Here is an 18,779-nt window from a genome sequence, read left to right on the forward strand (position 1 = left end):
GGATTGGGGGTTTAGCTCAGTGGTAAGTCATAGGCTCAGCATGCAAAAGGCCCCTAGGTTCAATCCCCAGCACCAAAAATACACTCTTAAACTTTTGTGAATTAACACAACTCACCAACAACATTGTTGAGAAGTTATATGATGATTTCATAACATACATCAGAACAACAAATAAAATCTTCAGAAAATAACGTTTGCAATTGTTTCCCTAGGGATTTAGGTTGTAATAAGATTGAAAATCTTCCACCACGTATATTTAAGGATCTGAAGGAGCTGTCACAATTGTAAGACTTCTATTAATTTCCCCACCTCATTGCTTTATTTTATTATGTTTTTAATTGTGATAAAATAAGCATAAAGTAAAATTAGCCATTGGTAGGTGTACAGTTGAATGTCATCAACTACATTCACATTGGTCTGTAATCATCACCACCAACCTCCTCCAGAATTTATTTTTTTCAACTTGCAAAACTGAAACTCCGTAACCATGAATTACTAAATCCCCATTCACCCTTCCCCGACAGCCCTGGGAAACTACCATTCTACTTTCCATCTCCATGAATTTGACTAGCCTAAGTACCTCATCCAGTTGAAATCACTCAGTAATTGTCATTTTGTAGCTGGCTTGTTTCAATTATCATGAGGTCTCCAAATTTTATTCATCTTGTAGCATGTGTCAGAATCTCCTTCCTTTTAAAGGCTGAATAATATTCCATTGTACCTATATACCACACATTGTGTTTATTCATTCATCAATTAATGGAAAAGGATTGCATCTACCTTTTGGCTATGTGCATAATCATGTTATGAACGTGGGTGTACAAATACCTGTTTGAGTTTCTACTTTTAATTCTTTGTGGGCTGGAGATGTGGCTCAGCGGTAGCTCGCTCGCCTGGCATGCGTGCGGCCCGGGTTCGATCCTCAGCACCACATACCAACAAAGATGTTGTGTCTGCCGAGAACTAAAAAATAAATATTAAAAATTCTCTCTCTCTCTCTCTCTCTCTCTCTCTAAAAAAAAAAATTCTTTGTTTCTCAGTTACAATAAGGTTATATGTCATCCCAATAAACCCATCATAAATTGAAAATATCGTAAGTTAAAAAATGCACTTAATACACATAAACTACTACACAGCATCATTTACCAACATTAAAAACTGTAGACTATCCTTTTTTTACCCTGTGAATGCATGGGTGCTGCAGCTCACTACAATTATCCCTACCACATACTGCTGACCCAAGAAGAGACCAAAATCAAAATTCAAAGGTGAATTGCTTTTATGCTATATACAGTGAAAAATCACAAGTCAAACCATGTTAAGTCAGAGACCACCTGTATACCCCCAGAAGTAGAATTGCTAGATCATATGTCAATTCCATTTTTATTCTACCTTTGATTCTATTTTCCATAGGATTTGAGCCATTTGACATTTCCGTTATCAGTGCACAAGGGTTCCAATTTCTTTATGTCCTCCAAACATGTAATAATTTTGGTTTTTTGATAATAGACATCCTAATGGATATGAAATTGAACCTCCTTATGGTTTTCATCTGCATTTCTCTAATGATTAGTGATGCTGAGTTTCTTTTCATGTGTTTATTGATCACTTGTACAGTTTTTTGGAGAAAGATGTACTCAAGTCCTTTGCCCATCTTTTAATTGAATTATTTTGTTGTTACTGATTTTTTGGAGCTCTTTGCATACATTTTGGATATTAACCCCATTTCAGATATAAGATTTGCAAGCCCTTTATTTGTATTTTATTTCTGTTAGACTGTCCTTTGATGCATAAGATTTTCATTTTGATATCATCCAGTTCTTACAATTTTTTTTTGTTCCCATGCTTTTGCTGCCATAATAAAGAAATTATTGCCAAATCCAAAATCATGAAATGTTTCCACCTATTTTCTTCTAGGAGATTTATGGTTTGATGTTGAGGCCTTTGACCAATCTTGAGTTAATTATGTATATGGTATAAGATGAAAGTCTAACTGCTTTCTTTGGGTTGTGAATATTCAGTTTTCCCAACACAATTTGTTGAAAAGACTCTCCTTTCCCTATTGACTGGCCCTGGGCGCTCTTGTCAAAAATCATTTGACTATTTATGTGTGGGTTTGTTCGTGGGCTCTGCCTCCTATTCCATTGCTCTGCATGTCTGTCTTTATGCCAGTACCATAGTGTTTAATTACTATCTCTTTATACTGTTTTGATATCAGTTAGTATGAGATATCTAGCTTTATTCTTCTTTTTTTTTTTTCAAGATTTTTGGTCATTTGGGCTCCCTTGAATTTCCATATGAACATAGGATGTTTTTCCTTCCATTGATGTTGACTTAATCCATTTTTTGCTGCTTATAACAAAATACCACAGACTGGGTAATTTATAAACCATAGAAGCTTCTTTGGCTCACAGTTCTAGAGACTGGGAAATACAAAACTGAAGGGCCACATCTAGTGAAGGCCTTCTTGCAGCAACATAACATAGCAGAATGTACCACATGGGAAAAGAGTGGATGGGGGAGCAGCTGAAGGTAAATTTATCCTGCAATCAGAAGCCTGCTTCTGCAATAATGGAATGAATCCATGCTTGAGGCAGAGCCCTCATGGACTTATCACCTCTTAAAGGCCCCATCTCTCAACACTGTTGCAAAGGCAATTAAACTTCAACCTAAGTTTTGGAGGAAACAGTCATTAAAAATGTCATTAATTTCTTTCAGCCATGTGTTGTGGTTTTCAGTATACAACATATCTTTCACCTTCTTAAGTATCTTTAAGTACTTTACTCATTTGATATTAATGTAAATGAGGTTATTTTCCTAAATTCCTTTTGGGGATTGTTTGCTGGGTAGAGAAACACAACTGATTCTTATGTGTTGATTTTGTGTCCTACCACTTTGCTGGATTTAGTAGTGTTGACATTTTTGTTGTTTTTGTTAAGTATTTAGAGTTTTCTACATTTAAGATCACAGCATCTGGGCTGAGGTTGTGGCTCAGCGGTAGAGCGCTCGCCTAGTACCGATGAGGCCCTGGGTTCTATCCTCAGCACCACATAAAAATAAATAAATAAATAAATAAAAGATCACATCATCTGTGAACAGAAATTATCTATCTTCTTTTCCAATTTGGATCCTTTTTTTTTTTCTTTTTTTCTCTAATTGCTCTGGCTAGGACTTTGAATATGATGTGAGTTAGAAGTGATGAAAAGAAAGAAGCTGTTCTTAAAGGAAAAGCTTCTGGTATTTTCCCAACAAAATAAAGATATTGCATCCATCTATAACTTAAAAAAATAAAATATATATAATATATAAATATTATTAAAATATTTTTATTTATGTATGACAGTGGAATGCATTACAATTTTTATTACACATATAGAGCACAATCTTTCATATCTCTGGTTGTATACCCAGTATATTCACACTAATTCGTGTCTTCATACCTGTACTTTGGATAATAATGTCCATCACATTCCACCATCATTAATAACCCCATGCCCCCTCCCTTCCCCTCCAACCCCTCTGCCCTATCTAGAGTTCATCTATTTCTCCCATGCTTCCCTCCCTATCTCACTATGAATCAGACTCCTTATATCAAAGAAAATATTCGGCATTTGTTTTTTGGGGGATTGGCTAACTTCACTTAGCATTATCTCCTCTAACTCCATCCATTTACCTGAAGATGCCACAATTTTGTTCTCTTTTATTGCTGAGTAATATTTCATTATGTAGATATGCCACCTTTATTTTTATCCACTCATCTACTGAAGGGCATCTAGGTTGGTTCCACAGTTAAGCTATTGTGAATTGTGCTGCTATAAACATTGATATGGCTCTGTCCCTGTAGTAGGCTGTTTTTAAGTCATTTGGGTATAAATATAAAATATTTTTTCGTTATAGATGTATGCAATATCTTTATTTTGTTTATTTTTATGTGGTGCTGAGGATCAACCCAGTGCCTCACATGTGCAAGCAAGCACTCTGCCACTAATCCCCAACACCAGCCCATATTTTTTTTAAATATTTATTTTTTAGTTGTAGTTGGACACGATACCTTCATTTTCATTTATTTATTTTCATGTGGTTGAACCCAGGGCCTCCCACATACGAGGCAAGCACTCTACCGCTAAGCCACAACTCCAGCCCACCATCCAGTCTATTATTTATGGAGTTGACCTATGGCCTTTATTATGTGAGGTAGTTTCTGTTTATTCCTAGTTTGCTGAGTCCACTTCCTTTTGTTATACATGACATTTGAGTAAATTTCTTTTTTTTTAGAGATTAAGCCAAATTTTTATTTATTCTAAAGAAAGAAGCTCATATTATACAAATAGAGGCAAGTATTGAAGGTGATGTACAAGTTGTCCTTGAACAAAAGGAAAGTGTGACTCTGTAACACAAATAGACTTATTGAATAGTGAATAAATGCAATGGAAAAGACGACTAGTCAGGTTCTGTCAAGGCTTTTCATCTTAAGGAGCAAGGAGAGATGCATAACAGCAAAGTAAATCAGTTTCATAATGTGAACTATAATCAGGCTTACTTTTTTCTTAAACACTTGTCTTCTCAAATATTTCTTTCCTTAAACACAAAGGGGATTCCTTGCCAAGTCACGTTGTTCCTTATGTCAAAAGGCAACAATAAGGTATTCTCTCTCATCTTAAAAGATAGTGAACTACTATTAAACTGACCTAAAACAAACAAGTAATTTAGAAGTGTTATCCAGTGTTTCCAGTCTAGTTTTGCCTGAAAGGACTGAAAGACATATGAAATGACAGCAACCTAAAGCACATGATGTGTGTGTGGGATTTTCTTGATACGATGATTGCAGGTCTACATTGTAAAAGCTAAAACTGATGCTTAATGGGGATAGTTTTAATTATAAATCTATTATAATATAGTAATAATATAGTTCCATACTCAGTGATATTACTAGTTTTAAAAGTAATGAGATCTGAGATTGGACACCAGCCATTCCAGGTACACAGGAGTCTGCTGGATGAACTGCGGCTCACTATATTATTCAGGAGAAAATCATGAACTGTAGGAAATACAGAACTGTAATGAATAAAAAAATGTAGGTGACAATTCTTATGTCTACAAGAATTTGAAAGTCATTAATTGTTCCTCATTGCCAAATGCAATTTATTTATTTTTAAAAATCAGACTGATTATTTATAAAATCAAATTAAAAATAAGATTTCTATCTTTAAACACTATAGGATATAAAATCAAAATAAGAGATAAAGCATGATACAAATGACAAGAAAACAGCATACAACAAAAAAAAAACCAAATCACAAAAATAAGAATACTCTTCATCAGTTACTATAAGAAATATAAAGGGATTAAACTGCTCCCCAATTAAAAACTCGAATTCTAGAATTTGGTCAAAGTCAAAATCAATATTATAGATGTTACTTTGCAATCTATAACATTAATAGTATTTCTTTCTTTATTAGTTGTTCAAAACATTACAAAGTTCTTGACATATCATATTTCATACATTTGATTCAAGTGGATTATGAACTCCCATTTTTACCCTATATACATAATGCAGATTCACATTGGTTACACATCCACTTTTTTACCTACTGCTATACTAGTGTATGTTATACTCTGCTGCCTTTCCTAACCTCTACTATCCCCCCTCCCCTCCCCTCACCTTTCCTCCCATTCCCTCCCTTCCCATCTTCTCTCCCTACCCCATCTACTGTAATTCGTTTCTCTCTCTTGTTTTTCCCCCCTTTCCCCTCACTTCCTCTTATATGTAATTTTGTGTAACAATGAGGGTCTCCTTCCTTTACCATGCAATTTCCCTTCTCTCTCTCTTTCCCTCCCCCCTCTCATCCCTGTTTAGTGGTGATCTTCTCATGCTCTTCCTCTCTATTCTGTTCTTAGTTGCTCTCCTTATATCAAAGAAGACATTTGGCATTTATTTTTTTAGGGATTGGCTAGCTTCACTTAGCATAATCTGCTCTAGTGCCATCCATTTCCCTGCAAATTCCATGATTTTGTCATTTTTTAGTGCAGAGTAATACTCCATTGTGTATAAATGCCACATTCTTTTTATCCATTCATCTATCAAAGGGCATCTAGGTTGATTCCACAGTCTAGCTATTGTGAATTGTGCTGCTATGAACATTGTTGTAGCTGTGTCCCTATAGCACTGAGTAAATTTCTTAAACTTAGAACTTCTCTGAGAAACTCCCTTAATCAATGCTTTCTGTTTCAAAGTATTTTACAAAGAATCTTGATGGTGAGTGGGAGTGCAGCTGGAGGGGAAAACAGATTCTGATATGTCCTCCCTATGGACTCAGCTATACTTTCACTCTTATCTCTCTTTGTCCCTAGATATAGCCTAATAGTAGCTACATGAAGTGAAAAGCCTAGTTTTCATTTTATGCTTCACAAACTGCAAATACAGTATGTCACTCTTTGACATAAAATTTATTGTAAAAGATACACAATGTGATTCTTTTAATTCAAATTTTGATTAAATGAAATACTTTTTGTTTTATATAAACCACATCGAATCCTAGGCAAAATATGAAGTAGGTATGGCTCTCTCTGGGTGGCCCATCACTTCTCTGGCCAGGCCCTCTTGACAGCTCCGCCTCTTCCCAAGTTGTATTAGCTCTTGCCATGAAGTACTTATTATCAGCCAGGCATTGTTCTAAGTGTTTATCTCCATCCATTCACTTAAATGTACAATCAACTATATGAGGCAAGTGTACTTCCTACACATTTTTAACTGATATATAAAAATTGTGCATATTTATCATGTACTACATGATGTTTTGAAATATGTGTACATTGTGGAACAGCTAAATTGAGTTCATTAACATATGTATTACCTTGGGTACTTATCACTTGGTGAGTGTGTGTGGAGATAACATTCAAAATCTTTAGCATTTTTAATGATAACATTCAAAAACATTCAGCAATTTTTAGAACACAATACATCATTACTATCATCACCATGTTGTGCAACAGATCTTTTGCGCTTGTTCTTTCTAACTGAAACTCTGTACCCTTTGGCAAATGCCTTCCCAATCCCTCCCTCCCCCTGCCTGCTCCTGCTTTCAGCCCCTGGGAAAACCAATATTCTACTTTCTACTTCTGTGAGTTCAACTTTTTTAGATAAGTGAGATCATGTACCTGACTTTTTTCACTCAGAGTCATGTTCTCCGGGTTCATCCACATTGTTCCAAATGCTAGGATTTCCTTCTTTCTTAAGGAATTTAATTGTGTATGTACACCATACTATTTTCTTTTTTAAAAAATGTATTCTAATTAGGTATATATGACAGCAGGATGCATTTCAATTCATTGTACTCAAATGGAGCACAACTTTTCGTTTCTCTGGTTGTACACCATGTAGAGTCACACCATATGTGCAGTCAAACATATACCTACAGTAATGGTGTCCATCTCATCTTCACCATCTTTCCTGCCCCCATGCCCTGTCCCTCCCCTTTGCCCAATCAAATTTCCTCCATTCGGGCTGGGGATGTGGCTCAAGTGGTAGCACGCTCACCTGGCATGCGTGCAGCCCGGGTTCGACCCTCAGCACCACATACAAACAAAGATCTTGTGTCTGCCGAGAACTAAAAAATAAATGTTAAAAAAATTCAATCTTTAAAAAAAAAAAATTTCCTCCATTCTTTCCATACCCCCACCATTATGAATCAGCATCCACTTATGCGAGAGAACATTTCAGCCTTTGGTTTATGGAATTGGCTAGAGCATACCAAACATCCATCATCTGTTGATGGACATGTAGATTGATTCTGTACCTTGGCTATTGTCAATAATGCTGTAATGAACTTGGGAATGCCTCTTCAACATAGGTACTTCATTTCCTTAGGATATATAGCTAGGATCATATGATAGTTCTATTTTTAATTTTTTGAGGCATCTCCATACTAATTACCATATGATCATACTAATTTACATTCCCACCAACAGTGTAAAAAGATTCCCTTTTCTCCATATCCTCATCAGCCCTAATTTTACCATTTTTTAAAGACACAATGAGCTATAATGTGAGGTTATAGATCTCATTGTGGTTTTAATTTGCATTTCTCGGATGATTAGTGATGTTAAGTGTTTTTATGTATCTGTTGGCCAATTGTGTGTCTGTTCAGGCCCTTTGTCTGTTTTTAATTCAATTATTTGTTTTCTTGCTGTTGAGTTGTTTGAGTACCTTATACATTTTGAATATTAACCTCTCCCCATATTTTCAAATATCTTCTCCTGTTCTAGTGATTGTCTCTTCACTCTGATGAGTTTTTACCTTGATTGTGCAGAAGCTTTTTGGTTTAAATTGGTCTCATTTGTCTATGTTTGTTTTTATTGCCTATGTTTTGGGGATCATATCCAAAAAGCCATTGCCCAGACCAACATCATGGAGCTTCTCACTATGTTTTCTTCTAGTAGTTTTACAGTTTCAGGTGTTACATTTAAGCCTTTTATTCATTCTGAGTGGTGCTATACTTTTTATTTTCTTGGTGAATATTTAGTAATTTGAGGTCAATAGATATACTTTCTTTACTCAGCCATTTTTAGAATGTTGCCTTTTTTAAAAAACAGGAATATTTCCTACAACCCGATCCAGGAAATTCAAGCAGATCAATTTGATTATCTAGTCAAACTCAAGTCTCTGTAAGTATACACATTGGGGATAGTTTTATGATAAAATCATTATTTCAGTACTAACAACGTATATGTTTTAGAAACTTTCTTATGAGCTTTATTTCAGGGATTTTAGTAAATCTCTATAAAAATATAAAGATGAGTGTTTGATGGGAACAAGCAGACAGGCATTACTTTTGTATTACATGTTAATTAAAGTAAAAACTAAATAATAAGGGGCTGGGGATGTAGCTCAATGGTAGAGCACTTGCCTAGTATATGCTAGGCCCTGGGTTCAATCCCTAGTACTGAAAAAAAAATGAGTAATGATAACTCATTTTATATTTTTCTGTAAGTCACTAAGAACTTAAATTGTTTGCTTTGACTTTATGAAGGTATCTGTGCATATTGCTCTTTTAGTTCTGGGTGTTTAAGAATTTATTAAAGGCATCCTTACTCTAAGAGGGAATATTCTATATCATGTAAATCATAACTTGCACCAAACACACACACAAAAAGACAAAATTCTGTTAACATCTAAGAATTGCCTTAAAAATATCAACTTTAGTTCATTTAATTTGTGTGCTCTCAGTGAAATATTTTTTAGAAAAAAAATTGTTACCAAAAATTATTAGAAAATTTTCAAATGCTAAAGTCTATGGCAATGTTTTCCAGACAGTAGTGCTTGTTCACTTATTCTACAAGTATTTATTGAGTATTTAGAATGCAAAAAGCATTGTGCCATGACTTGTGAGGATCCAAAACACTCAAATAGGGGAAATATATGTTTATGCATAACACAATCAAAAGGAGGAGCTGGGGAGGTGACTAGGATAAGCTGATTATGAATATTTCATTTATATTGTGTTTACTAAAACATTTTATTAAGTTGTCCTTCAAAAAAATTATTTTATTATATCATGTTTAACATATGTTTTTTGATTGACTATTAATTTGGTATTTTTAGCAGCCTAGAAGGAATTGAAATTTCAAATATCCAACAAAGAATGTTTAGACCTCTTAATCTTTCTCACATGTAAGTTGATATTCTTGCTCTTCAACTTTATTTAACTCTTTAAGTTCGCACATGTATTGTGATAATATATCTGTACCCAATGCATTAAATCTATTAATATGTTAGTTAATTTGCCAGCTATATACTGAACATTTGCATCCCATTCACTCCAACAAAATTCATGTGTTGCTATCCTAACCCCAATGTGACAGTATTAAGAGGTAAGCCTTTGGGAGGTGATTAGGTTATTAAGGCAGGGGCTGGGGATATAGCTCAGTTGGTAGAGTGTTTGCCTTGCGTTCAATCCCCAGCACTGCCCCCCGCCAAAAAAAAAAAAAAAATATATATATATATATATATATATATATATATATATATATATATTCCTAGGTTATTACAGCAAAGCCTTCATGAATAAGATTTGTGCTCCTAAAAAGGGCACTCCAGACACCTCCCTTGCCCCTTCCATGATGTGAAACATAGCAAGAAGACAGCCATCTATGAACCAGGGAGCAGAACCTCACCCTCACTAGACACAGAAACTGTTGGCACCTTGATCTTGAACTTCCCAGCCTCCAGAACTATGAGAAATTATTGTTTAAGCCACTCAATATGTAGCGTTTTTGTTACAGCAGCCTAAACAGACTCACATATATACAAACAATAATTAACCCTAAAAACTTTGACATTGGGTGGATGATTTTTAGTTTTCCACAGTCATAAAGAATTTCATAGGAGACTTTGTGAGCATCAGAGAACATGAGTATAGGAGGAACCTACTCATTCTTGTAAGAAGCTCTTAGCTCTGATAATACAGTCAGAGACATTGACATTGGCCTAGTGAGCTAAGAATTTGTACACATGGTATCAGAAGAAGTAGAAATATATATGTGTGTATACATATACATATATAACAATATAAAATAATCATAAATAAATAATTGCTGTAAAAGAAAGAAGGAAGGGAGGACTTCTCATTGAAAAGGGTCCCCAATGTCCAAGCATGATCAGAGCAAGCATACCTGAAATGGAAACCTTGAAAATTTTTATTCAAATGGTGTGTCTGGTTGTGCCTTTGATTATATGCTTTAAAAATATTTTTAATTGATTTCCACCTTATCGAAAGCATTAAAATAATCTCCATACCATGATAATTAATTTTCAGTAAGAAGTGTCTTATCAGTCACTACCAACTCTGTAATTTTGCTTATACTTTAAGTCTACACAGGGTACTGTTTTTGTTTTCCATGATTCTTCAGAGAGTGCTCTGTATTGATTGCCCACAAAACAGTCTGCTAAATTAACCAAAACAGTTTATTAGGGAAAAAAATAGTGTAGCTCATGAAAGCTAAGAAGTAACTAAAAAAGCAAGCTTGAATTGGGTAGGAACCAAAGGCAGAAGAGTTAAACAGCAGTCTCCTCCAGGCACTGCTGATCTGTCTAAATATTGTCAGTGCGACTCAGATTTCCAGGAGAAAGAGTCTAATTGATCTTGCTTGGGGATAAAGGAATGCCTCATTGAAGTTTCCATATGACTTCTCATAGGGAGAAGAAGTAATTCCCTCAAAGGAAATCAGTATACTATTACTAGATGGGTGACTTCAGGCTAAGCTCCCAAACTAGAAAACAAAGATCTACAATAATGTTATTGATTAAAAACAAAACTTAGGCCTAAAATACATAAAGCAAAGGAAAAGGGCAGTCAACACTCCTTCTTCCCTCACATTCTGCTCTCATTGCCATCAAAGTGCACAGAGAAAAGTTCACAGGATGGAACTATCAGCAATCAAACTTGAGTGAGATGGGATAAATGGTAATCATCAAGTTTTTGTCTTTCATTACTATGGCTCTTGAAAGTGTATTTAGAATGCAAAAAGCATTGGGGTTAGGAAAGCAACACATGAATTTTGTTGGAGTGAGGGGGATGCAAATGTTCAGTATATAGCTGGCAAATTCATTGAACATATTAATAGATTTAAAGTGTAAAGATACTTTCTATGTTTTGCCAGCACACATGGCTTTAGAGCCAAATAGATCTAATTTGAATCCAAATTTCTACAATTACTAGAAAATTTCTTAGGAAATAATTTGCCTCTGTTGAAGATTCATCTCCTTTCATGGGAATACCGACACCTATATGTGGAGTTTGTTTGAGAATGCATTCCTGTTGCCTAAAAAAATGCTCAATAAATGGTGTTGGAGTTGTTAGCAACACAGTAGTACTTATTAATTATCCAGGTGATGTCCTTTTTTTCAATTTCTTTTTTTAGTTGTCAGTGGACCTTTATTTTATTTATTTATATGTGGTGCTCAGGATTGAACCCAGTGCCTCACACATGCTAGGCAAGCTCTCTACCACTGAGCCACAACCCCAGCCCCAGGTGATGTCTTTATCAAGAAGCGAGTTCTCTACTGATGAAAGCATTTACTCAACAAATAGTCATTGAACCCTTAATTTTGTTCCAGTGTGAAAGATAAGCATGTCACCAGGTAATTACAGATACCATAATAACTTCTACAACAGAAAAGTCATGGAAGCCTGGAGCAAACCTGTGATCCAGTGGCTTGGGAGGCTGAAGCAGGAGGATTCCAAGTTTGAGGCCAGCAACTTAGACCCTAAGCAACTTAGTGAGACTCTGTCTTGAAATAAAAAATAAATAGAGCTGGGTATATAGCTCAGTGGAGAAGTGCACCTGAGTTCAGTGCACAGTACAGAAAGAAGAAAGGAAGGAAGGACACAGGTGCACAAAAGAGAAAGCGCTTAATTTTTTCACCTGTGGGCTAAAAAGCAAGATCAATGCAATGGAGTAAGCAATGGAGCTGTCAAACAGTGCATTTATAGAATGAATGCTGATAGTTTATTTGACTAAATTAGTTTGCTCACAAGCTAACACTTCATTTATATTCTAAGACATGTTTAACACTTGTATATTCATCATGCTTCTTTGCTACTCTCACTCACATATTCTTTGACAGTGAAATCAAGTTTAAGAGAATTAAATTTAAAACTTCAGGATCTCTAGTGCTTTGCGTTCCTCTGAATCTCATATTAAGATATCTTCCATCTACTGAGAAAATGCTGAAAATAAATGTTAGTGTATGATGACACTGAATTAAATCTAAAATCTTATTTTGTCTTGCCTTTGTATACCAGATATTTTAAGAAATTCCAATATTGTGGATATGCACCACATGTTCGCAGCTGTAAACCAAACACTGATGGAATCTCATCCCTTGAGAATCTTTTGGCAAGCATCATTCAGAGAGTGTTTGTCTGGGTTGTATCTGTGGTTACTTGCTTTGGAAATATTTTTGTCATTTGTATGCGACCTTATATCAGATCTGAGAACAAGCTGCATGCCATATCAATCATTTCTCTGTGCTGTGAGTATATCCTGGTTAAAGAGAAATTATAGTTTTGAAATAAACAAAAGCATTGATATAATTGTGGAATTTTAATTTTTCTTCTTATTGTTTATGTGTCATTTTCACATTTTCTACAATAAAAATAGAATTACTTTAGTGATAAGAAAGCTTTAGGTTTTAAAGTAAAAATATTCAGTCACCTTACATAGATTAATGAAGCTTTCATTCACTAGTTTTCTCTCATATAGTGATTCTGAAGGGATATTTTGTTAAAGCATTTAGAATCTTTTACTACAAGTGAAATTGTAGCCTTCTATGGTCACATTTTTACACCCACAGTGATGCTTACATTTTTGTTTGCATGTCTAGTTCATAGACAGTGACTTAGCAGCTAGTTCTTTTTCTGGTCTCTGAGCTACTAGAAGCTTTTCCATTTATAACTTGAAATATGTAAATAAAAATGCTTTCAGATAAGTACTAACTTTTAAAATGTTTTTGAAATATGATTACAAGATATTTTGTTAATGAGGATTACAAAGAAAAACAAGCAAGAAACCTGCCCTCAGGATGTTTACAGTTTGGGTCACATAGTATAGAACCTATTTAGGATCCCTTAAGCAAGTAAAATGTCAAGATGTTCATTGTTTTATGTGTTCTGTCACATGAACTACCCCCAAGCTTATTCAAAGTCTAATGGCTAATTGCTTTTTTCCTTACAAACTATGTAGGAAGCAGAAGTCCAAATGTTTACCACCTTGTACTCTTTTACAAAAGTTTGAGTTAAGTTCAATTTTCCTAATGAAGGCTACAGTCTAACTTCAGTGTTAAAGAATTAGGGCTAGCCTTGTGATTTATATAATGATGTGATTTTAGGGACTTAGTGCAGAATGTTTACACAGTCAAAATATTTCAAGCACTTTCTATTTGCTTAAAAAGCAAAAATGCCAAGTAGTATGCACACTGAGAGCTGATTTAGGGAATGAGAGAACCTAAAAGTAGACAAAGAAGGTTGTAAAATGGGAAGAGAGGACAGTTTTGCTTAGGACAGCTCTAGTAAGTAATTTAAGCCTCCTAAATTGGACCGACTATGAAACCCTCTGTAATTATTTGTATCTTCTAAATTGATAGACTTCAAAATTCATAGTCATAACTCCATCCCAGAAACTCCTGAATTACTTTCTTTGAGTTTTTGGATAATATCCTCAGCTTGTTGAGCAAGGACAATTTCAGTGGAAAAGCTGAAACAAAGAATGCGTCCCTACCCCAGTCCCTGACTGAACATTCAACAAAATTGGACTTTATTCATTTATTCTACACTTTCAGGTGATGGGTCTATAATGCAGAACAAAATAGACAAGTTCTTGCTGTTATTGATTTGTGTTTTAAAGGAAAATGGAGAAATGCTTTGATAATTAACAGTAGATGGTTCTAAGTGTGGTTAACAAAGGCAGTTGATGAATTGGTCCTCATCAGTAAATGAATTTTGGTTTTGGTGGGGCTGGAAATGAACCCAGGGCCTCCCTCATGCTAAGCATGCACTCTGCCACTGAGCTACACCCCCAGCTGGTGAAATATTAGGAGAGGAAAATTACCTCCTCCTAAGACAGAAAAAAAATGGTTTATTTTTTCCAATATTAAAAATATTATTACTGGGATGGGTTTGTGACTCAGGCCCTGGGTTCCACTCCAACGTTACACACAAAAAATTCTTGCTTCTTGATGAATCCATTATGCCTATTATTTCTCTAAATTTATGAAACCTCTTGATCCCTCTAGGTGCTGACTGCCTAATGGGAATCTATTTATTTGTGATCGGAGCATTTGATCTCAAGTTTCGAGGAGAATACAATAAGCATGCTCAGCTGTGGAGAGAAAGTATTCACTGTCAGCTTACCGGATCTCTGGCCATTCTGTCCACAGAAGTATCCGTTTTACTCTTAACATTTCTGACATTGGAAAAGTACATCTGCATTGTGTATCCTTTTAGATGTTTAGGACCTCGAAAATGCAGAACAGTTACAGTTCTGATTCTCATTTGGATGACTGGGTTCATAGTGGCTCTCATTCCACTAAGCAATAAGGACTTTTTCAAAAACTACTATGGCACCAATGGAGTATGTTTCCCTCTCCATTCAGAAGACACAGAAAATATTGGAGCCCAGATTTATTCAGTGACAATTTTTCTTGGTAAGAAACTTTATTTTATATGCCCCTTTATTAAATTTTGAGATAATTCACAATAAGAAATTCATTGTGCCTTCTAATGTTTCCAAATTTTTATTTCAAATCCTCTCATTCGTTTTTCTTAGTGAGGATTTAAATTCTATCAGAATCCCCAATAGGTGTTCTTTTTTCCTCCAAATCGCTTTTTTATCATATAACTGTCAATCTGATGCACTCAGTAAAAGGAACTAAACACTAGAGTTTCATGTATTCACCCTAATATCACTAAGCAAAATGTTTGAGCTCTTTGACACATAGATTTACAATATGAACATAATGGTATTTATTATCTTTTCAAATTCAGGATTGTAGCCACACAATCTTGGCCTAAGATTATACATACAACTGTTCTAAACTAGCAATATAAAAATATTCTTGAGTGTAGTACAATGTAATTGAATTATGAAAAAATTACTAATACAGAAAGTTAAAGGCCCAAGATATTTATTGAATAACCAGAATTTTACCTCAATATGCCATTTTAAAATTAAACATCTTATCATTCTTTATCATTTCAATAATACTTCAACTTAAAAAAAAATTCATGATGGACTGGAGATGTAGCTCATCAACAGAGTGCTTGATCCTGGGTTTCATACACAGAGCTGCAAGAAAGGAAACTCAAGGTTTTTGTGCACCTTAATAATTCTGTATGGAAAAAAAAAAAGCATGGCCTTTGTATATTCAGTAATAACACCTAAGGGCATGTTTTATTTGCTTGTTTTGAAAGAATGTTCATATACATTATTACTATTCTTTGTTTTCTAAACAGGTATTAACTTGGTGGCATTTATAATTATAGTTTTTTCCTATGGAAGAATGTTTTACAGTGTTCATCAAAGCACTGTAACAGCAACTGAATTACGGAATCAAGTTAAAAAAGAGATGATTCTTGCCAAGCGTTTTTTCTTTATTGTATTTACTGATGCATTATGCTGGATACCCATTTTTATACTGAAATTTCTTTCACTTCTTCAGATAGAAATACCAGGTACAAAGTTTTTTTTTTTCTTTCTGTAAAGAAATAATAAATCTGTGCAGTGTTCTTCTGAGAAAGGCAATTAAAATTCCTAACACTAACTAGTTTCAAGAATTATGAGTGAAGGTTTTATGTACTTACACTCCGCTCATCACTAAAATGTTTCCTGAGAGGAAGCTGTTCCATTCTTTCCATAAAAGTCTAATGATACAGTTACTAGGGGGAAAAGCCTGGGACAGCAGCTCAGGAGGCTAAGGCAGGAGCATCACAAGTTTAAAGCCAGCCTCAGCAATTTAGCAAGGCCCTAAGCAATTTAGTAAGACTCTGTCTCAAAATAAAAAATAAAAATGGGCTGGGGGTGTGGTCCAGTGGTTAAACACCCCTGAGTTCAATCTCCGGTTTCAATAAAATGACTGTGGGGGCAACAAGGGACAATAACCAATATCTATGACATGCAAGGTTGAGATCAATCACATGCCCAACAAGGAAAACAGAAATAGCAAAATAATTACCTCGTTTTTTTCAGAATGTAAGAAATTTTTTATCCTGTAATATATGTAATTTAGAGAACATTACCCTAGAGTGTGAGGAATAATAGAAGAAAACACTGTTATCATTTTAAAAGAATGTATATCACATCCATTAGGGTGGTTATTATTTTCAAACACATAGAAAATTACAAGTGTTAGCAAGGATGTGGAGAAATTGGAACACTTGTGCATTGTTGACAGGAACATAATGGTGCGACAGAAATAGAAAACAGTATGTAGTGATTCTACCAAAAATTAAACATAGATATATCATATAGTCCAGAGATTCCACTTCTGGAAAAATACCCTAAATAATATAAAGCAGGGACCCAAATAGATATTTGTATGTCTACATTCATAGCAGCATTATTGACAAAAGTCAAAAAAAGAAGCAATACCAGTGTCCATACATAGATAAATGGATAAACAAGATGTAATGGATATACACAACAGATTATTCTGCAGCATTACAAAGGAAGGATATTCTGACACAGGCTACAATATGGATGAACCTTGAAGACCTTATGGAAAATGAAATAAGCCAAACACAAAAGGACAAATACTTTATCATCCCTCTTACATGAATAAATGCATAGAACCTAGAATGGTTGTTGCCAGGGTTTGGGGATGTGGAATGGAAAGTCATTGCTAAACAGGGGTAGTTTTCACATGGAAAGTTGAAAAAGTTCTGGAAATGGATTGTGGTGATTATTGTACAACAACATGAACATCTTTCATGCTACTGAACTATATATTTAAAAGGGTTTAAATGGTAAATTTCATTATGCATATTTAACCATAATTTAAAAAGCCTTGTTAATGGTAATATATGCCATATATATTCATGTTTTTAAAATGTGTTTTATATACTAAATTATAAAATTGAAATTTATATAAATGCATAGAGATATGCACATAAAATTTTAATTTTGTTTATCTTATAGTATTTATGAACCAAAAAAAAGACAACATCAATTAAATTATAATAAACATCTGAGGACTAGGCATGTACGTCAGTGGCAGAGCACTTGCCTAGTATATGCAAGGCCCTAGGTTCAATCCCCAGTACCACAAAATAGTTTTAAGAAAATGAGTATTTGGTAGTTGCATTTATGCTAAGGTGATTTATTTTTTCCAGGACTAGGGATCAAACCCAGAGCCTATGCATGCTGTGCAAGCAATCTACCTCTGAGCTACATCCCAGCTGCTAAGATGACTTTTACAATGAGTTTATCCAGAGATGTTTTTACTGGAATGAATATTTGGTCAAAAGCCTAAACATTCATATCTAGTTTTTAAATCAAATAATCAAAAGGAATCTATTAAAGAAAAGTCTACATATTCTGAGGAATACTGTATGTGCCACCTAGTAATTAAAACATTTGAAAAGGTATAATTTAAATACTGAAGGCTAGTGCTTCCTAAAATGGAATCATACTACTATGTCATGACTTTGTGGCAAATTTTCCTACCTATTGGAGTACTTCTGTTGATCTACCTGGGAAAAGCTACTTAGCAAGTAAAACTGTTTCTTTGAGTCACCAGCACCCCCATCAAATATTGGTGTTCAAGAAATACACCTGAAAACAATGTGCACTTGATAATTAATTATGTGTCATCAAAGGAAAAAAATAAGACTCAAAAGGGGTTGAGGGTAGAAGATACTGGAAAGGGGGTTTCTATACCTTGTAAACATATATACACACTCAGTCTATTTAATTTCTCTCTTCCAGATACCATAAATTCTTGGGTTGTGATTTTTATTCTGCCTATCAACAGTGCTTTGAACCCAATTCTTTATACTCTGACCACAAGACCATTCAAAGAAATGATCCATCAGTTTTGGTATAACTACAGACAAAGAAGGTCTTTCAAGAGCAAAGGAAGTCAGAAAATATACACTTCCTCATTCTGGGTGGAAATGTGGCCACTGCGGGAGATACCACCTGAGTCAAAGAGGCCTGCTGCTTTCACAGACCCCTGTGAAATGTCACTAATTTCTCAATCAACTCGACTCAATTCCTTTTCCTAA

General features: G+C 34.7%; 1 protein-coding gene across 3 annotated transcripts in view; it reads left to right on the forward strand.

Annotated features, from left to right (window-relative positions):
• Positions 1 to 18,779, forward strand: part of Rxfp1 (relaxin family peptide receptor 1) — an 81,842-nt gene extending 63,063 nt beyond the window's left edge. For 2 of the 3 annotated variants that reach the window (XM_026395950.2, XM_026395947.2), the window contains 7 exons: positions 213 to 284; positions 8,593 to 8,664; positions 9,602 to 9,670; positions 12,804 to 13,033; positions 14,792 to 15,202; positions 16,011 to 16,229; positions 18,481 to 18,779. In XM_026395950.2, coding sequence (XP_026251735.2) covers positions 213 to 284; positions 8,593 to 8,664; positions 9,602 to 9,670; positions 12,804 to 13,033; positions 14,792 to 15,202; positions 16,011 to 16,229; positions 18,481 to 18,779 — 1,372 coding nt within the window. The remainder of the gene's footprint in view (positions 1 to 212; positions 285 to 8,592; positions 8,665 to 9,601; positions 9,671 to 12,803; positions 13,034 to 14,791; positions 15,203 to 16,010; positions 16,230 to 18,480) is intronic. The other variant, XM_026395949.2, reaches the window with a different exon arrangement.

The sequence above is a fragment of the Urocitellus parryii genome, chromosome 10, assembly GCF_045843805.1.
Source record: "Urocitellus parryii isolate mUroPar1 chromosome 10, mUroPar1.hap1, whole genome shotgun sequence".
NCBI lineage: Eukaryota > Metazoa > Chordata > Mammalia > Rodentia > Sciuridae > Urocitellus > Urocitellus parryii.